Here is a 21,420-nt window from a genome sequence, read left to right on the forward strand (position 1 = left end):
TCCATAGTTTGGCTACTGTGGACATTGCTGCTATAAACATCGGGGTGCATGTACCCCTTCGGATCCCTACATTTGTATCTTTGGGGTAAATACCCAGTAGTGCAATTGCTGGATCGTACAGTAGCTCTATTTTCAACTGTTTGAGGTACCTCCATACTGTTTTCCAGAGTGGTTGCACCAGCTTGCATTCCCACCAACAGTGTAGGAGGGTTCCCCTTTCTCCGCATCCCCGTCAACATCTGTCATTTCCTGACTTGTTAATTTTAGCCATTCTGACTGGTGTGAGGTGGTACCTCACTGAGGTTTTGATTTGGATTTCCTGATGTAACTTACTCTTAACCACCATAAAATATCTTGGTTTCAAACTGAGGGTTCTAGAGGGGAGGGGGTTGAGGGGATGGGTTAGCCTGGTGATGGGTATTAAAGAGGGCACGTTCTGCGTGGAGCACTGGGTGTTATGCACAAACAATGAATCATGGAACACTACATCAAAAACTAATGATGTAATGTATGGTGATTAACATAATAATAAAAAAATTTAAAAAAAATCTTGGTTTCCTCCAGGTTCTTCAAGTCAATATTCAGAGGCTACAATCTATCAACAGAAAGCTACCATGATATTTACCATATGTTATCACCACTATGTGTCTATTTCTTGCAGGTGGAATTAAGATGCATTCTGTCCCCAAATCTTCACCTGAGAAAATCACTTCTGCCTCTTCACGTCAGGACACAAATAAATTTGTAAACACATTCCACTCAACCATATTCTCCAGGTTCTAGTGCACAGTACTATTTTTTTGAAAGATTTTATTTATTTATTTGACAGAGAGAGCACAAGCAGGAGAGCTGCAGAGGATGAGGGAAAAGCAGACTCCCCACTGAGAAGGGAGCCTGACGTGGGGCTCGATCCCAAGACGCTGGAATCATGACCTGAGCCGAAGGCAGATACTTAACTGACTGAGCCACCCAGGTGCCCCATAGTACTATTTAATTAAACATTCAAAAACTGCTTAATCTGAATTACTAGACAGTAATATCAAGTTTAGAGAAACAGGCACAAAAAAAGAGAAAAATGCCAGACCACCCCAGAAAGCAAACAAGCACTTTGATTCTTTAAATCACATTAGGGACAGATATAAGTGACAAAAAGTGGACTCTCCCTTCACCCCTCCTGTGGCTTCACAGATACCAAGAGAAACAAAGTTGCCACATTATTTCTCTTGCTTTTTCCCACTTAAACAGATGTAGGCTCAACCTAAGGAAGTGGGACAATATTTTCTATCTGACAATAGAAAATGAAATAGACGTCCCTTGAGGCTAGGAAATAAAGGCATCTCCTTAGTTTTCTGACAAAAAGAAGAAACAGATTCACTGAAGAAAAAGGAGAGCAAAGGGCGAACCCTTCCCTTCCCAGGCCAGCCACAGGGCTGCGGGCAGGAGAGATGAAAGCATTGTGGGTACCATCCCTGGCACAGCCCGCCAAGCTTAAATCACAATCACAGACCTCACTGCCTGTGGATTCACTCTGAAACTGACCCAGTGCTCTTCCCTTCTGACTAATCACTTCCCACTTCCCGGTGGAAACAAGTCAGGAGAAGGCGTGAATTTCCAGATCCCAGCACAAAGCAGGCCATTCAATAGCCATTTGCTGCCAAGTGGGTGATGAATCGGCTGAAAACTGACAAAGCAACAGCTCTGTACAAGCACTTCCTTTTCAACTAGCTTCCAGTGAACACCACTGATTAAGTCTGATAGTAAATGGAGATGAATCTATTTTTAGAATACTGAAGGCAAAAAATATCAGAAAAAATTTTTTTAAAGTAGGTAAGAAGAAAAGGAAAATTCACACTCCTCACTACAACTTCTAAACAGAGAAAGGAGCTCATGTGACCAAACCCAGAATATGAAAATATGATATAATGCATAAAGGTGTAGTAACCTTTTTTAGAAAGTAGAACACTATGATTAAGAACAAGACAGAAAGAGAATATGTGTATATATATAAAGATTAGTGCAAAGCACAAAGGAGAAATATTTAAAAAATGGAATACAACTTTGGGGGTAATTTTACAGCCTGATGTTAAAAGTTGCTTTGTTAATAATATATTTGCTATCGGATCTACTGAGAATGCTAAAGAGAAACTTGATAAACTTCACAAAAAATATACAAAACCTACATGAAAGAAATTATAAAACTTTACTGAGGGTCAAAAAGAAAGACCTCATTTCAAAGGAAGAGACATCACCATCTCTGTATGGAAAGACATTTTTAATATGCTAAAATTTTGTGAGGATTGAGATTTTATCTTTGTACTTCATTCTCTTAAGTTTTTCCACATTGAGTACACTATTTCCCTATTTACAAATTATTTAGTTTTAATGGGAAGTTTAAAAATCTGGACGATGCTTTTAAGTCGGCCTTTTTATTTTGTATTTGAAGAAGCGGAGAGGGAAAGAAGGTGCGGGAGGGATTGAGGAGGGACATCTCAAACCATGGTGCCCACTGGTGTCACCTAGATGGCAGCCAGGCAGGCCACGCCCCTGGAACCAGTGCGCAGATTTCCCACTGGTGGGGTGGCCATCCACAGGGTCAGGATCACGTGGAATGGCTGTGTCTGTAGGTCACCCTAACAGGCCTGGAAAATGCCGGCCTTCTGGGCTCAGCCTTTGTCAGGGACGGCATAGTCCAGGAGAGCATGGGGAACGGGGCCTTTGGGAGAAGCCAGATGAGGTGGCCAGTGTGGAGGGGGTGTTGGGGGTGGTGAGAGTAGGGAGAGGGGAGGGAGGGAGGGAAAGTGATGGAAGTAGCACGGACTAGGTGGGGGAGTTAGGAGGAGAGCAGGAGAGGGGGTCAGGGGACGGGCAGAGAGGAAGGTGCTCCTTAGAGGAAGGGGGAGACTGAGGGGGAGAGGGAGAGAGGAAGGCGGAAGTGAGTGGCCAGTGGGGGAGTACCGGGGACTAGGTGAGGTGGGTATGAGAGAAGGGGGAGGTGGGAATGCGGAAGGGGGAAGGGTAAGAGCGGGTGTGGCAGGCAGGTGGGGTGGGGGGAGGGAGTGTTTGGAGCCCGAGAGGGGGCAGGTGCCTCAGAGGCCTCAAGAAGGTGCCCGGGGGGGTGGGGGGGGGGGAACCAGGCAGGTGAGCCAGGCAGGTGCAGGTACAAGACCCGCTACCCTGGCTCAGAAGGGCTGTGGGCCTTGCAAACTCAGCACCCCAGCCTGGACAGAACACTGCTGCTAGAACAGAGGGACAGGCCTTCCAACCACCCAAGCTGGGGCATCAGGGCTGTGGGGGCTTCAGTGCAGACACGCTACCCAGCAGCCACCTGGGCCCAGCATGCTCATCAACCAGGTCAGAGTCATAAGGAAGAGGGGGGACCCCTACTGCAGGGCCAAGTAAGAGGACCAGAAGCCAGTTGACTACCGACCAACAAGACAAGGGCAATGCCCAGAGATCCTCTAAAATACCTCCTGCCCTTCCACCTTGTAGGCACCCCAACAGGGCTGCTTCAAAGTGAAACATTCTTTCAGGACAAGTGTCACTAAAAGTCTATACTGAAGCTAAGAAATGGGGTAGGTGCAGCCTTGGGGTTCCTTCAGGTCCTTCTGTACCACCATGGAGTACCAGACTAAGAGCTGGGGCGGGTCATGCAACTGCCCTTTGCCTCAGTTTCCCCATATATAAAATGGGGAGATTATCCTCCCCCATGCCTCACTGTAAGACAGTAGCATTATCAAAGTAGGTCATTCCTCACACTGCATTTCTGCACCGGCATCAGTGGCAGAAGCGGGAAGGTGGGCTTTCATTGCTTTGAGGGCCAAGGACAGAAATTTTGTCCTTAAATAATTAAGATGAACTGGGAGTAAGGAGAGCAAGGAATCAGAATAAAATTCTATAAAAATAAATTAAAAAAAAAAACTAAAAGGAAGAACAGAACTAAGATCCTGATTTGCCTACATGCAAGTTTCAAGGAGAACCACCATTTATGGCCCCTTATCATTCACTAGTAACCATTTCCACAAGGACTGTCATTTGGCCCCTGACAGTGTCAGATTAATGTGATTCTTTCACTTGATTCCAACGGAGCCATTCTACCCCTTTAATCTTCTGTTGCCAGTATAACACAGCTGTCTGCTCACATCTTTAAAAATAAATAAATAGGAGGGGGCCTGGGTGGCTCAGTCGTTAAGCGTCTGCCTTCGGCTCAGGTCATGATCCCAGAGTCCTGGGATCGAGCCCCGCATTGGGCTCCCTGCTCGGCGGGAAGCCTGTTTCTTCCTCTCCCACTCCCCCTGCTTGTGTTCCCTCTTTCGCTGTGTCTCTGTCAAATAAATAAATAAAATCTTAAAAATAAATAAATAAATAATAAATAAACAGGGGCGCCTGGGTGGCTGAGTTGGTTAAGCGTCTGACTCTTGGTTTTGGCTCAGGTCATGATCTCAGGGATTGAGCCCCATGTCAGGCTCCCCACTCAGTGGGGAGTCTACTTGGGATCCTCTCTCTCCCTCTGCCCCTCCTGTGGGGCAGACTCTCTCTCTCTCTAAATGAAATAAATAAAATCTTTAAAAACAGATAAATAAATGAAACTCAGATCACTTACATTACATATGTCAACTGAATTCTAACTTAGAAACAGCTTGTTTTCAGAAAGAGTATAAAAATGTTCAAGGATACTAAGTATAAAATTCCAAGGTCTCACCACCCTAACAAAATTGTTTTCATTTTCCTAGATGCTCAGACTCTTTCTGAAAAAGACTACAATAAGGGGAATTCAAGTGTTTGTTGCTGCTGCTTTAGGGCACTTATTTATTTTGGTTAGAAAAATAGAAAGCTTAACCAAAAACTCAAAGAAACTCACGGATTAACCTGAAATTCCCTCCTTGCCCTTCCGAATGAAAGGGAGAGAAAGAACACCCTGCAAGCACCTGCTTGCCTGCTGTCACTGCCCTTCCTACGTGAGGACAGGCCCCCCGCCACATAACTTCCTCACACCTATACCTAGAAACATCTTCCCTCCCAAGGTGGCTCACAAGTGAAGCTATCATCTCTTTAAAGACATTCTATCAATTCCTCATAGTGTTTTCTAAAAAGTATTAGTACCTGCAAGGTATAAGAGAACACAGTATCTCCATGCTGTAAGTGCATAAAAATCAAACAGCAGGGTTAGATAAATGACTGTCCTCAAGCCACAGAATGAGCCGAATGAGGGCGAGTGAAACTGCCCTTCTCCAAAAAGGGCCACCCCGGAATCCTTCCTCTCACGCGTAGCCTGCAGGAGCTCCTAAGACCTAAGCATTTGTAGAACATAAAGTAAGGAAAAAGGGGGGGGGGGGAGTAGGCATTAATGTGGATTCAACGCACATGGAGAATCTGGCAACTGGGCCTGCCTGTTAAACATCTACTAAGGAAAGCTCTCCGACATCACAGCAACCAGGCTCTTGATATCCCGGCCTACACAGCGGCACCACACACCAGGCCTGAAACCTGCCCGCACATCTACACGAGGTAGTGGGGTACCGGCGGGAGAGTGCACTATCCAAGCTAGATGGGCTGCCCCCAAATGCAAAGCTGATTCTTTTTGGCCCTTCCCTAATGCTTGTATATTTTGAAATATGTTCCTTGCAATCTCTAACTTCTCATGCTACATGAATTTTGATCGAATGTTTGTCTACTCAGCTCACTGAATGAAGTTTATGGGGAGGCAGACTTCAAATGCTGCCGTTAAGGACCAGAAGGACCTGCTCCTTGCGCTGTCACCTCCATGCACATGGTCAGGCTGGCACCTATGCCTTCAACCCTACTGCCCAAATCCTATTCATCCTCTGAAGTACCGACCCCTGGGCCTTGAGGGCATGCCCATTCCTTCCCAGTCCCTAGTCTCATTTCTCTTGTCGAACATCTTGGCCAGTGTCTTAAGAACTATGTGTGTGTGTGTGGGGGGGGAGAACAGGAAAGCTGCTGAAAATAAAGACTCCCAGGTCCTAGAATTTGTTTCTACCCTCAGAACACCTCTAACACCAAATGTATGGCTTTTTCCCACACTAACAACCAATTTTCCAACTCTCTGGACACTCAACTGTGGGTATCCAACAATTCAATTCAATCCTCACACTGACAACCTAGAGTTAGGACAGACCCACGTTAAGGGCTCAGTCCCACAAGGCTGCGCCCACTTCAGACACCAATCACAAGTCCCTATACTTCTGATGAAGTGGCTATAAATTGGGGGTGTTCATGACCGCCCCCATCCTTGGGTTTGATAACTTGCTAGAATGGCTCCGAGAACTCGGGCAAACGGTTTACTTACACCTACTGGTTCATTATAAAGGATACAACTCAGAAACAGTCAAGCGGAAGAGATGCACAGGGCAAGGTATGGGGAAGGGACTGGACCGTCCATGCCCTCTCTGGCGTACCACCCTCCCAGTCCCCCGCTGCGTTCCACAACTGGGGAGCTCTACAAACCCCACTGTCCAAGTTTCTGTAGAGCTCAATCTCCAGCACCCCATTCCCTTCCTGGAGGTTGGTGGGCGGGATCCTTCTCGTGACCAGCCCCATCCTGGCTACCCAGGAGCCCACCCTAAATCACTTCACTGGCATCAACTAAGGTGTGATCAAAGAAGGGTTCTCATGAGCAAAAAAAGACAATTCTATCACTTAGGAAATCCCAAGAGTTTTAGCAGCTTTGTGCCCATAGGGGACAAAGACCAAATATATTTTTCTCCACACCACACCAGGCATGAGGAAATAATCGCCATTCACTTCACAGAGAACCGTTAACACATAAATAAAGAGTTCTTAAAAGTCACCGGAAAAGAGGGGAGCCTGGCTGGCTCAGTGGGAGGAGGATGTGACTCTTGATCTCGGGGTCGTGAGTTCAAGCCCCATGTTGGGTGTGGAGCTTACTTAAAAAAAAAAAAAAAATGAGTGGGGAAAAAAAGAACCAACAACTCAACAGAAAAATGAGCAAACCCATAAACGGTTCTCAGAAGAAGATATATTAATAGCCCTTAAACATTTCAAAAGATGCTTCATGACACTCACAATAAGAGAAACGCAAATTAAAACAAGGAGATGCCATTTTTCAGACTGGTGAAAATGCAAACGTTTGCCAACAGCCCCTGCTGGGGAGGCCGAGAGAACCAGCGGCCACGGTGGGAGCGTGGGTTTCTCCGCTGCAGCAGCCTTTGTGATAGCAACATATCTGAAATCACTGAAATGCCTTCCACTGGAGACAGGCGCGTGCGCACGGGAGTGTAACACAGCCGTACAACAGCGAGGGCGTGTCTGCATGGGTCCGGCAGAGCGCTCGCTCTCCACAAAAGGGAGGCAAAGAGTCCGCACAGGATGCTACCTGCTGAGTAAACACCCATAGTAAGGGCAGCATCCACACAGACTAATGTTAACATCTGCAGAAAGATGGATAAAACACACTGAAAGGGTGCAGAAGGCTCGAGATTTCCCCGAGAGGCAGCTAATTTTTAGGTACTTTGACTTTTGAACCATGTATATGGTTTAAATACTTTATCAGAAAGAAGAAAACTGAATACAGACCAAGAAATGAACCTTGACTTGTATCGGGTATTAAACAAAATTATCACAAGTAGCTTTTGAACACAATACTCTAACTGCACATCCTCAGTGGGACATATTGTGAGGACAAAGAACTACAGAGAAATCCTGAATTTGGTTAAGTTTGTTGTCAGTACGGTACTGACGTAGTAATTCTGAAACCATTCTGTCTGTATGGTAGTAGAGAGCCAATGACTTTTTATTGATGTTAGAAATGAGATTTCCACAGTGGGGAAAAAGGACATAGCAATATGGAATGGGGGAATGTAAGGAAGAAACCTGTTAAGATTTAAATGGGGCGTATGGGCATAAACTCATGATTGGAAAAAGTGTGTACGTTTCCTGGCTCTGTCCCCTGAAAGAGATGGAAGCAAGGACACCTCAATGGCAATTCACACAACCAGGGCCCAGGCCCTGATTCCTTAACAATGTTCCCCAGTGAAAAGAAACAGGACTCCTTCAAGAAATAGCTAATTCCAGGACTGGGGCAGAGAAAGAACAAGATGAGCCTGGAACATCTGGAGATCAAGGAAGTGCTCAAAGACTCAAAGAATCTATGAGTCCACAAAGATTTTTTTTAAAGGGGGCAGGGGTGAACTGACTGGTGACCCCCTCCCCCAAAATATGTCCACATCCTAATCCCTAGAAACTTGAATGTGATCTTACTTGGTATGGTATAAGTAAGGATCTTGAGACCAAAGATCACTCTCGATTATCCAGTTGGGCCCTAAATCCAGTGCCAAGTGTCCTCATATGGGAGACACAAGAGATGTGACAGACAGGAGGCAATGTGACCACCCACAGAGGCAGATGGTAGGATGCATTCACAGGCCAAAACATCTGGAGCCTTGAAGGAGCCTTCAGAGGGAGAGCGGCCTTGCAAGCACATTGATTTCAGACTGCTGGCCTCCAAACTGTGAGATAATTAACTTCTCTGTGAAAGCCACCTAGTTTGTGGCAATTTCTTACAGCAGGCACAGGAAACTACCACAGAGAGTGAGAAATGAACGAAGGAGGCAAGTTCTTTCCAGAACAACACAAGTTTATAAACACAGAATGGCTTACAGAATCAGAAAATCACCATTTTGGATTTCCCAATGTAAAAACTGATCCAGGCAAGGACCACCAATGGATGCTGAATGCACAGGCTGGACAAGAAGACACTCAGGGTTTCCAAGAATCACCCCGGGGACTGTGTACAGGGAAAAGGCACCTTTAAAATGAAGTGCAGTGACATCCAACATATGATGAAGGGTGCAACCACCCTGACGGAATGCAAATCAACAAGCACTATTATAAAAAATGTCCAGCCAAATGTAATTGTAAGGAAACAATCAGATAAATCCAGAATTCAGGACATTTTACAGGACAACTGGTCTGGGCTTTTTTAAAAGATAAGTGTTACAAAAAATCAAAAAAAGTTAGAGACCTAACAGCCAAATAAATGCAGCATATAAACCTTGACTGATCCTAGAGTTAAAACAAAACAAAACAAAACAAAAACCCAGAAAAGGCTATCAAAGACATGGATGGTACAGCTGAGGGAAATTCAAACATGGACTGTATGTTAGACAATGTTATTTATGTTAATTTTCAGGGTATGAGATTATATAGAAGATGCTTTTAGTCTTAGGAGATCTACGTTAAAGTATTTAAAGGTAAAGCAATATTATGTCTGCAACTTTCAAATATTTTAACCAAAAAAATGTATACATTAAAACAGGGAGAAAGAACAAATGTGGAAAAAAAAGAACAGCTGGTAAATATGGGCGAGGAGGATTTGGGTGTTTGTTGATTATTCTTTCAATAGAAAGAATAGAAAATAGGTGTGGAAATTCTGAAAAAGTTGAGCGCCCAAGACAATTTCAAGGTGCCCCTCCCCAACCCCCAAGGAGGGACAGGAGGAGGATTCCCAGGCCCCTGCCTGGTGGGTATCAGGAGGATCCTGAGAACCTGCATTTAACAAGTGTGAGCTGATCATCACGCTCAGGTGAATCTGGAACCAGCACCTGGGCTGTTTGCTTGTTTTTCCCCTACCTCTTCTCCCTGGAGTCTGCTGGCATCACGATGCTAACTCCCTGTGTCTCCCTGGCAGCAGACCAGTGGATGTTTACTGAGGAATTCACGAGGACAGTCCCCTAGCCACGTGGGGCTAGTTAGCTTAAGGGCAAACGTATTCTAAGGGAAGCCCAACTCAGACAAGGTTGACGTCTGTTCCCATAAATGCAAACACCATGCTTCTAAATGGTTTTCAGTAGCTTTCCTCCACAGTGGAATAAGAGCAACAGGATAGAAAGGTACCACAAATGCAGTGTCATTACCGCAAGATCCACGATACACCAAAAATTAAGTGAATATTACAGGACATCACAACGCTAGATTTCAGGAGCTGAAGGTAAAAATAATGGCTCCTAAACTCACTACAACAGCAGCAGGTAGACTTCTTTTTCATTCTTGCTTAAGGTCTGAGCCTAGGTAGATGGGTAAAGGGTAACAGAACAAGGCTAGCAGAGGCAGGCAGTGGGGAAGGCCGGGCCACACCCCAGGGGGTCAGGAATGGTCATGCCTGGTGCATCTGGAAATGGGGTGACAAAGCCCCTGAGACAGAGAGTCTGACTTTCAAATTTGTCTAAACAACAGGACGAGTGGCAGCTCCACTCCCCGGCCTGGCAAAAGATGGGCAGCCCCATCTCTGGGGAGGGGGGTCTCGGACTGGGGAGCCAGGTCCACCTGGGGACGATGATCAAAGTACTGTTCAGACAGGAAGCCCTGTACCCACTGGGCCCCTGGACGCAGGCAGCCGAGGCTCCCCGGCAGAAGCCTGGCAGAGCCTTGTCACCAGAGCTCCGAGACCAGAGGACAGACCTACGGTACTCCTCCCTAACAGGAGCAGAAAACCTAAGGCCACCAGAATGCCAAGGAAAGCCTCACACAAGAAAAGTGGGAAGGGACCTGGAGGGAAGAGACTCTTTAGTGAGAAAGAGCAAACCAAATTTCCAAGACGAGAATACAGCCATGAAATGAAAACCACATTTTAGTCTTTTTTTTTAATCCAGAGGAAGAAAGAACTCTTATAAATGGAAAAATTATAGTAAAACTAAAAATTTTTAAAAATCACTAGAAGCGTTAAAGTACAAAGCGCAAGTTTCCAAAAAATAGAGCAAAACTTTTGAAATGGGGGGGAAATAGGAAATAAAAGGACTAGAGCAGGCAATACTACATCAGCATGATATTCCAGAGAGAGGAAACACAGAATAGAGGAAAGGAAACAACCAAAGAATAATTTAAGACAATCCCCAGAACTGAAACGGAAGAGTTTCTGGACTACCAGGGGGCTCCGCAGTACCCAGCACACAGGGCACAGAGGCATGCAAGGCGGGCCAGGCTCACCTCAGACCACAGGGGACAGGTTGGTCAGGGCAGGCTCTGCTGAGCTGCAGCAACGAGCAGGCCCAGACCCTAGGAAGCTTAAAAACAAAGATGCATTCTTCAAGTTTATGTCACTCTAAGGGAGTGGGGGGGCTGTGCACTGAGCACCATCACCTTGAATGATGCCGGTTATCAAACCAGAGGGGAGGAAACGCTCACAACTACTCACTGGGCCCCGAAGTGAAGCAGGGCTCCCTGCCTCCACTCCTGGGCACCGTGACTGCAGGAGGCCGCCCGGGTCTGGGAGTGAGGAAAAGGCCAGGGGACAGAAAACTAGAAATGGGTGGTCAACGATGACCATCATGGGCCAAAAGAAGATCCTGAAATCTTCCAGAAGGAAAACACAAGTCCCACGGAAAGGGACGGACCTGAAACAACTTGTCAATACTAGAAAGCAGAAAGTAAAGGAACAATTCCTGAAAAGTTCCGGAGTCTTTTTCTAGAATTCTACATTATCAATCCATCAAGTAAAGATGAAGAAAGACACTTAGATGGTCTCAAGACTCTCCTTCAATGCACGTCCAAGTGAAAGAAGTGTGAAATAAGCAAGGGGAAGTCAGGGGGCAGGGCATCTATGATGGGCACGGCAGGTCTGAAGGCTCTGGGGGACCTTCTTCAGGAAGGCCCCCGTCAAGAGGTCCTGCTGCTCCTGAACATCTTGGGGAAAGATGCAAACAACTGACAAAGCATTTGGAGTTTAATCAGAAATAATACATAGAGAATAAAAAAAAAAAAAGAAAGAAAGGAAAGAAAAGTCAATAATTAGCTCCAGGGAAAACAAAAAGTCACGCACAGCACTCCTCACTAGCAATCAGAACAGCATTTAGTCATACACATATATTCTAAATGTTTATCTCAAAATTACACCACATCTACACTGGCGATGGCGAACATGGGGGGGCGTAGGGCAGGTTAAGAGAACAAACAATCATCTTCCAAAGAATAAAGTCACTAGGTAATACCTACAGATGACAAATCAGCAAGCATATCATTCTATGGCACAAAGACAAATATCAAAATCAGCGAACAAAAGTTAAGTGCTTGCCTCTGGGTGGGGGAAAATAGAGGCAGGGACTCTGTCTTGCCTAACAAACCCTGCAGAGGCTACTGACTTTTCAAACTATCTGCATGTTAAAAAACATGAAAGGCAATTCCAGCTAAGCCTCTGCCTGGGGAGCCTCTGCCTAGTAAGTAAGCATGATTTTCAATCAAACCTCTGAGCTCTTCCAAAGAGCTAATAGCACTGATCCAAGTGCTACCAGGGCTGAAACACTTAAGAGACAATCCCTGTCCTCAAGGACTGGGAATTTTATTGAGAAGAAAACACAGGCGTGTGCAGTGCAAGGTGGCACGGGCTCGCTCCTCTAGGCATGGTCCAGAATGTTCACTGAGAGCAGGAAGGAAGACTCTGGCCCAAGTAGGCAAAGAAAGAAAAAAGAAAAAAAAAAAAAAAAACTCGTTGAGAAAGATCCAAGTGGAAGGAGAAAGACTAGCAGAACTTGAGAGAGAAACAGGCAGTGCACTTCCAGAACAGGGACTGGCTAGCCGTGAGGGTGTGTGGTAAGTGGGAGTGTGGACAGTTTTTTCAAAGAGATTTCACTCCTAACAGGAAGGGCAAGATTGTCAATGGACTCCCTGTTGACTTACATTTTCAGTGTCCTTGGACACTACCAATCAGGAGCCCACCCCTCCGCACTGTCTCAGGTATACCATCCACGCTCATTAGTAACACTGATCCACCCTATTCTTTTTTTTTTTAAAGATTTTATTTATTTATTTATTTGAGAGAGAGTGAGAGAGAGAGCACATGAGAGGGGGGAGGGTCAGAGGGAGAAGCAGACTCCCGCTGAGCAGGGAGCCCGATGAGTGACTCGATCTTGGGACTCCAGGATCATGACCTGAGCTGAAGGCAGTTGCTTAACCAACTGAACCACCCAGGTGCCCCCTGATCCACCCTGTTCTTGAGGGCCTCAAAACTAAAATCAGATTTTGAGCTGGCCCAAGGCCTCTCCCAAGCTGGCCCACTCTGGCCCCAGTCTGCTGACCAGCCTCATCACTGTACCTTGTTTTCATGCTCCAAAAACACTACCCTTCTTTGCATTCCTATAGCACTCCCTGTTCTTGGCTGCCACAGGACCTCTGCACATGCTGTTCCTTCTGGAACACATTCCCTCCTAGGCCTCCTAATTCTACACATCCTTCAATTCTTAGCTCGAGCCTCAGCTCCTCATGGAAACAAATGTCCCTGATTCCTCTAATTCAGGAGTCCCTGTCATAAGCTCTCATGCATTCCTCTCCTTCATACCAGTTTGTAAATTAACCCTCATTGGGGTGATTATCTAATTCTTGGCCACTTTACCTTCTAGGCCAGTGGTCCCCAGCCACAGCAATCGCTTCCTAGGGGAAGCTATGAGAAATGCACATCCCAGACCTACTCAATCAATAACTTGAGGTGGGAGGCAAAAATCTGTGTTCTGAAAACCCTCGAGGCAATTCTGATGCACACTCCAGTTTGAGAACTACTGCTCTAGGCACCAAGATGGCACTTCCTGGCATCCCCTGGCACCAAACACAGTCACAGACAACGGTAAGGACTTGGCAGGATTTCCCAGTGGAATGGATGGTGAACAACTTCCCATGGCTCCCTAGATCCCCTTTTATTAATTCTAAACACCTCTGTCCAACTTTAGAAGTCCTATAATCAACACTGAGCGTGATGCAGACCTGGGTTCTATCCCCACATCCCTGGCCTTTTTGGCCTCAAAACTTGGCTCTCTGTCCTTTGTCATCTGTGTAATCATCCATAAATGTTACTAATTTCTCTTGGTCTTAATTTCCTCACCTCTAAAATGGGAATAACCATAGTATTTCCTAAGATTGTTGAGATAAATAAGCCAATGAGACTCATGCCTGCACATACATGTAAACACTCAGCAAATTTAGGTATTATTATTTCATAACAATAATTATGCAATTTTAAGTGATCTTTCCCCTGGTCAGCTTTCTTATTCAAAACTGACGACAAACACTTAAGGGTAGCTTTCTCCCTTTCAGACTACTCACATCTAATTCCCATCCCCGGCTTGAAACTGTCTACGATCTAAGAGCCCTGCTGGAGCTTTCTCAGCTCCACCTCCTGGAAGAGTGTGGCTATGCTGAACAGCCTAGGTCTGAATAACACATGTCCTCCTAGAGCTCAATTGAAGTCACTTTCTCAAGTCCCCTGTCACCTCCGGAATCAGATCTTGGTAACTAAACCGGTTAGCAGGTTGTTTCATTTAAGAGTGTATCTGTCTGGTGGCTAGGATTCAAACGGAGCTCACACTGGAAGCTATTTCTAGTCCAACTGTGGTAGTTGGTAAAGTATTAATAGCAACAATAAAAATATACTCCCATCGAACAGATCTTTAAAAAAAAAAAAGCAAGCAAAGGACAGTTTCCGCCTCTAAGAAGACAAGGGTCTACCACCTGCCTGCGAACTGCCCCCCTCCTGCCCTGTCTCAGGCAGAGGCTGGGAGTCATGACTGAGACGAGAACCGTACACACCGTACACAGCAAAGTGCCGCCCTGGGTCTCCCTGCGCTGCGCCTCCCCATGGGGCCGGCCCGCCGCGCCCCGGGGACCCCGCGCACCCGGACATCTGGGCGCGGCCACCAGCCGGCGAAGGCCAGCAACACTTGGCTCCCCAACAGTTAAATGCTGAGTAATTTTCCTGCGGAGCAAACAGTAGAAGCGAGGGCTCTGCCAACGGCAACAGTATTTTTATCCTACTTAACCAACACGGCGGCACGGCCGCGGCTGTTCCCAGGGTGTCCTCGCGCGGCACGCTCGGGAATCGCCGGCTGCCGGCTGCCGGGGCGACGTGGACAGCAGTCCCACGCGTCGGGGCGGGAGGGACGGACGCAGAGGGCTGGGGCCGCGCGCGCGAGATCGGCCGAGGCCGGAGGCGTCTCGCCGCGCGGGGCCCGGCTGTCCCAGAGCCCCCCGGGCAAGGACCCCTCCGCTGGGCCGCCCGGTCTCCGCGCCAGGGCCTAAGCGCTGGAGGGTCTGCGCCCAAGTTGGCCAGCTGCTTTGCCACAAGAGCGGAAAGGGGGAGACCAGTCCGCAACCCCCGAAAAGGGGTGAAAGCACGGAGCGCAGGTCCCGCCCGGTGCGAGACGGGAGACCGGACAGCAGGGCCGCTCCGGGACCGCACACAGCCCGCCGGCCCGCGACCCCGCCACCGCGGCGCCCGGGAATGAATGGGGCTCCCCGCCGGCCCCGGGCGCGAACTCACAGGCTACGTAGGCGAGCAGCGCGATGCCCAGCAGCAGCTTCATCCTCCTACGGTTGACGGCAGACACGAGGCGCAGGAGCGCCTTGCTCACCATCCCCAGGAGCCGTGCGGGTCCAGGGCCCTGCCGCGCGGGGGCCGCCTGCTGCACAATGCGCGGCGGCTGGGACAGCAGCGGCAGCGGCGGCGGCGGCGGCGGCGGCGGCGGCAGCAGCGGCGGCGGCGGCCCCGGAGAGCCCCGCCCCCTGCCTCCGGCCCGCGCGGTCCCGCCCCCGTGCGCCGGGTTTCCTGCTGGTGGCACCACGGCGCACGCGCGACTCCGCCTCTGCCCCGCCTCCTCCCTCGCCCTCCCAACGCCCCGCCCCTCCTCCCCCTCTCCCCGCAGGCGCAATTGCGGCAGCTAACTCAGTTTTCGAAGAATGTGGCTGCGAGCCGGGGGCGGGGCGGGGCGGGCGCGGCGCATGCGCGAGCCGGCATGTTTGCCTCGGAGGTGTAGCTGGGCTTCTGTACCTAAGAGGTGCGTTCCCTACCCGAGGGCGGGATCGCGGTCGCCGGGTTTCCGAAGCCGGCCCAGCGGGTGGCAAGCGGTGGGCACTCGTATGTGGCGATGAAAAGAAATGTTTATGCTAAATTTAGCCATGTCTTTGAAGTCCTTTGAACGCCTCTTTCAGAAAGTTGACTAGTTCTGTGGGCTGTCTTCAGTAACAATAGCGGCAGCGAAAATTATTAATCCTCTAAACACTGCTAAAGTCAAACCGATGCGTTGCTTTTTTCACTCCTATGATGGACTGGGATGTCTTTCTTCTAAAAATAGTTTGTTATTATTATGAAAACGTAATGCTGGTGGTATAAGGACAAACCAGGAAAAGGAAGGAATGAAACCGCGCTTTGTCTCTGCCTCTAGAAAAACACTGAACATGTCAGCACATGTGTTTCATTCCAAGCTTTTTGTTGAGTGTATATTTAGTCGAGTAGTTAGGGAGGTGAACTGCGGTGGTGTACAGATTGCGTGTGTGGTAGCTGAATGTATTTATTCCATAAGCATTTATTGAATGCCAGCTACAAACAAGGAGGTGTGTCAGAGGGTACACAGATTTCAGAAGCTTGTCATCGGAGCCGCAGAAAGCTGGCCCCGACAGAGAAGAAAAGGTGGTACGCACAGACCTGTGATGCCAAGTCAAGTGAGACCCAGAAAATGTTGGGGAGCTACTGGCTAGAAGTGCTGAACTCAGCCACAGGGAGAAATCAGAGGAGCCAGCAGCGTCCTTGGAATGCCAGGCCATTGTGCCAAAATCAAATACTTTGTGTTAGCTTTATTAGAAATCTCCAAGAATAATAACTAGCAATAAATCAAAGCAGTCATATGTTACAGCCTTGAAACTACACAGAGTAAATGCTGTGATTGTGTGATTCAAATACAACCTTCCCCCCATCCCTGGGCTCCCCCAGTAACTTGCTGAGAATCACTGAATGGGAGGAAACATGCTGAGCAGTTTTGCCATGGGAAGAGCCATCCTGCTGTCATACTGCCCACAAATGGAGTGGACTACTTTCAAGAAGCCCAGATCCCAGTCTGAAGTATCAAAGGAAGCTGATGGGTGACACTTCCTTTACTTCCTTTGGAGGCAGAGAGAGCCCTACCGTGGGAGTCAGAAGCCTAGGTTCCCACAGTGGCAGGGTTTCTAGAGCCCACCTGTGAGCCTGGGACAAACCGCTTTTTGCCTATGAATCTTAGTTTGCCTATCATTAACATTCTGGGTTTGGGTTTGATCTATGACTTTGCACTGAAGCGCCTAGAGCAGGCAGGGCTCTGGGCTCCTCTGATTTTAGGATACTGTGATTTTTATATTAAAGGTGAGGAGCAGAGATGTGAGAAAAGATTTTGTTGACACTCACCCTACTGGGAAAATCAGATTGAAGCTGTGAGTAGATTTCAAGCATATTCAGTTAGTAGGCAGGGTTTAGTTGATAGGTATCCACCAATTCAAACAGGACCGCATTGTGAAATACACGCTATTTCTGTACAAAACTGAATCACATTCTTAGTTGAGCATTTTTTCTGCCACTGTATACCATTGCCATGTTCTGCCCCACCGGAGTAAGTATTTGGAAATGTCATCAGCTGCTGCAGGTAAAATTCTGCTACTATCATCATTACCACCAAGAAAGCTGTTGGTGGCCCAGGACCCTGATTTCCAATCCAACCAAAACCAGAATTGCGGAGTAGCAATAGTATGCATTGTGCCCAGTGGAAGTGCAAAGACACGAGGGAAAGGCAGTGCCAAAGAGGCCCTCCAGACTCATCAGGGAAACCGTGGGCTTGGGTCTGTCATTCCCTCTGCCCCTTTTCTCTGTTTCCTCTTGTCTTTTTTCCAGCCAGCCCACCTCCACTTCCTGCAACAGGTCTGGGCTCACGTCCCACCCCCACCTTGCCCTTGCTATCAAGGACTTCATTCTTTCTATGGATATGTTAACAAGAATATTTTTGAGCAGTTACTAGTTCCAAGGGGTAACTAAAAACAAAATCATAATACGGCTCCTGTCCTGGAGTGCTAAAAACCTAGGAAGGGCAGGAAACAACATTCATTACACCTCTATCACAGGCCAGAGACTGTAACGCCAGGTACTTTGACATGTGGGCTCTTGTAAGTCCTGTAACAGCCCTGTGGTATAGGGGTGCTGTTGCTGTGGCTGAGTTTAATAGAGGAGGGACGGAAGCCCCGAGAGTTTAGGTAGTAGCTGGGAGCCTAGGAATGGGGTTTTAGCCCATGCCTTTCCCCTAGGCCAGGATGCTTTTTGGCAGGAGAGTGAAGACATGCGCAGAAACAACTGTAATTCCTGGTAGCAAGTGGTGAGTGCTGTGGGACAGGCTCCATGGATGGTTAAGGAATTTCACCAGACAGAGACACTGCCCCTTGGGAGCAGGGGGCACCGAGTCCGCGGGTACATGCTCACCCAAGTTGGGTAGCAACAGCTCCAGCGAGAGTGTTTATACCATGGAAATGAGCAGTAGCTATAAATCAGGGCTTCTTCTTCTTTCTTCTTTTTTTTTTTTCCTTTTAACCAGCACACCTCTGCATCCAGGTAAGAGCAGCGAGAGGCAGTTTGGCAGAATAGGAGCAGCGTGAGCAGAATTTGAAAGCTCAGGTCGATTTTTACTCACGTACCTTGAAGAGCAGTCTCGCTCAGGAAATAGCAAGGGCAGGGGCAGTGGGGAGGGAAAGGATCCCTGAGGACACGGTGGGGATGTTTGGTTGGCTGGAGGGGCAGGGATTGAAAAGAGAAGACACAAATGTTGGAGAGGAAAGATTCTGGGAGGCTGTGAGGGTTAGTACAAACCAGGAGTCCGTCAAGCCCGGGTCAAGGGTCACTTTCTTTGCTGGCTACTTACCAGTCGCCTCAGCGTCCATCTGTACTTGGGGTCTCTGTTCTGTTCTGCGGAGGCTGGGAGTGCGTGCACTGCATTGTCCAGCCGCTGGCAGGATCTGCACCTCGGCGGTCCTGGTGGAAGACCGGCAGGAAGACACGTCTTCTGCTTCTGGCTCCCAAGGGCAGCCATTGCTAGTGGTTGCTGGAAGTTGCTAGCATTAGCCATTTGCTAGCAAAGGTGGGTGATTCCAGACCCCAGCAGTTCAGAGCATCTTGTCAGAGAATCAAGGCTTCTCTTCCAAGTGATTCCAGGGCTGCCCACCCCCGGACATTCACTGCTGCTCATCTCTGGGTATCAATCCATTCTTCCTTATGCCTCCAAAATCCCTCTTCTTTGTCTTCTTAAGCCTTCTAACAGCGTTGTTACCAATCTCCTATATTACATGCCTTCTGTTTGAAATACTTAAGAATAGTTTCCTGGACTAGACCTTGGCCGACATATCTTCTGCTAAGGTATTTGAGAAAGAAGAGTGGGTCCAGGTTTACTCTGGAGCTGTCTTGTTGTGATGCTCTCCTCCATGCCATGCCAGCTCTGCCACAGGGCACTACTGGTTTCCTGCTGGGCACTGACCCTGATATCTGCCCTGGAGTCCCTTTGTAGAGGACATGACTGCCACTGGTCTTGGGAGAGGGACGGACGGGAGGTAGGTCTTTGTTTCCCACCCCACCGTCACACCAGCATGAGTGAGTGCACTAGACCTTCAGTCAGGCTTGGGGATGCAGGAGGGTTTAATATGCCAGCCACATGAACAGTTTGAAATTGCATATCTAACATTCCCATTCTTATGAGTCTTTTTAAAAAAAATACACTTTATTTTTTTGAACAGCTTTATACTTCAAAAAAAAATAACAATAACAGCTTTAGACTTGCAGAAAAATTGAGAAAGTAGTACAGAGCTTTCCCAGGCCCCCATTTTCCCCTGTCATTGATGTCTTGCGTTCACATAGGATTTATGTCCCTTCACATCAGCTTCCTCTTGTCAACATGATCTGTGACTGTCTGATGGCCTTTCTGGCCTGGCTGAGGTGTTTGTCAGGTTCCTCCCCTGCGCAGCTATTCTTTGTCCCCTTCCTAGCTGTCCTCCTTGCAGGAAACCTGCTGTCCATAGCCTACACGTGCGAAGTGGGAAGTTACGCAACCCCTCCTTGAGGGAGTCCTATCTGTATAAATTATCTGGGATTCTCCATTAAGGGAGTCTTGTCTCATCGTACCCGTCCATAAATACCCAATTATTTAATTATCCAGTGCATCATCCTTACTTTCCGCACTGTAAGTGCTCCAGGTTCAACTTGTATATTTCCTGCCCCAATCCCGGAATGTGTTCCTCCTGATGTCTCCAACTCCAGTCCCTTGCCACGTGGATCCCTCTAGCCTCCTGCCCCACCCCCACCCCGCCACTCCTCCCAGACAGAACCTGGCTCCTACCATCCACCATCTGTTTGCTTCATCGTCTGATTATAGTACTCACGTACAGCAGTGTCACCTAAGAGTTCTTTGACCCTGCACCACTGGGGATGGCCATCTGCAGTCTTCCGTCCCTTCCCCCCTACACACACGCGCGCGCACACACACACACACACACACACACACACACCTGTCTTCTCTCTCCTCTGCCCTTCCCCCCACTCTCAGCCCCCCCCTGCCCCCCGCCGCTGCCAATCCCACCCCAACCCTGGAATTCCTGTTTCTCTCTATGCGGTGCACTTTGTTTCCCCTTGTTTAGTCCATACCCTGGTGGCTTCCCCTTCCTATCTTTCTAAGCAAATACAATTCCCTTTCTAGGAAATACTCTGATGTCACCCATAAAATATCTTCCCAAGCCCGATCAGGCTCAGGGGCTGGTCTTTAGTCCGTAGACACGGGGTGTGACCACCCCCTCTCCCCAGGGCAGCAGCATCCATTGCCCACCAGGTCTCCTGGCAGCAGAAGCCAGACCAGGAATGGCCACAGGAGGGGCACAACAGCCCAGGTGGACAGGAGCAGGAACACGCCAGGAGTCATGGTGGAAAGGGCATGGAGACAAATTTGAGGGTTATTTCAGAAGTAGAACAGTGGAAGCTCTAGTTAATTGTAGAGGTCAAAGGGGAGAAAAATTAATCATATAAGACTCTCATGTCGTATGCTGGGGTGACAAGTTTTCGTGAGGTGTTACTCAGTGAAGATTGAAAGTATTTTTCCTGGCAGGTGTTTGCATTTTAATGAGGCTCCTGGTCTAGATTTCAGAATTGGCAAGGAGGTTTCAAATGCATGCCAACTGCAGTAGCAATGTAGGGGTTGCCCGAAGCAGGAGTTAGGAAGGGCTCCTGCATCCAGATGCAGCAGGGGACGTTCTGTGATGTTAGTGCTGCCTGTGTGGCTGGGGAAGAGTGGGGCCTGGGAGACCCAGGGCTCTTTTGGTTGTCCTGGTTCTATCTGCAAGTTTCCTTCTAGTTCAGGGATTTTTTAGTGAATTATAAGTACTAAAAACTACCTTTGGAGGAGATTATTTGGAGCAAAGCCTCCATATCATATCCTACAGGCAGCATCCTTCCTCGTCCAGTGTAAAGGCAGCCCTCTATTCCAGATTCAAATAACCAAGGAGCTGGAAGACAGCATGGGAATAATGAGTTCCTGAAACCTGACCGAGGACTTTGGTCAGAGCACTATCCTATAAGGCAACAGTAAACTAATCAGTTACTCAGTGGATTAGGTATCAGCCACTAAACCATGCTTTTCA

At 48.0% G+C, this 21,420-nt stretch overlaps 1 protein-coding gene across 2 annotated transcripts in view; it reads right to left on the minus strand.

Moving 5' to 3' along the window:
• UXS1 (UDP-glucuronate decarboxylase 1) overlaps positions 1–15,504 on the minus strand; it is a 96,280-nt gene extending 80,776 nt beyond the window's left edge. For both annotated transcript variants that reach the window (XM_025869096.2, XM_025869095.2), the window contains exon 1: positions 15,278–15,504. In XM_025869096.2, coding sequence (XP_025724881.1) covers positions 15,278–15,371 — 94 coding nt within the window. In that variant the 5' untranslated portion in view covers positions 15,372–15,504. The remainder of the gene's footprint in view (positions 1–15,277) is intronic.
• Between the last annotated feature and the right edge of the window lie 5,916 nt (positions 15,505–21,420).

The sequence above is a fragment of the Callorhinus ursinus genome, unplaced genomic scaffold (assembly GCF_003265705.2).
Source record: "Callorhinus ursinus isolate GAN/ISIS: 27379988/994484 unplaced genomic scaffold, GSC_fseal_2.0 scaffold10, whole genome shotgun sequence".
NCBI lineage: Eukaryota > Metazoa > Chordata > Mammalia > Carnivora > Otariidae > Callorhinus > Callorhinus ursinus.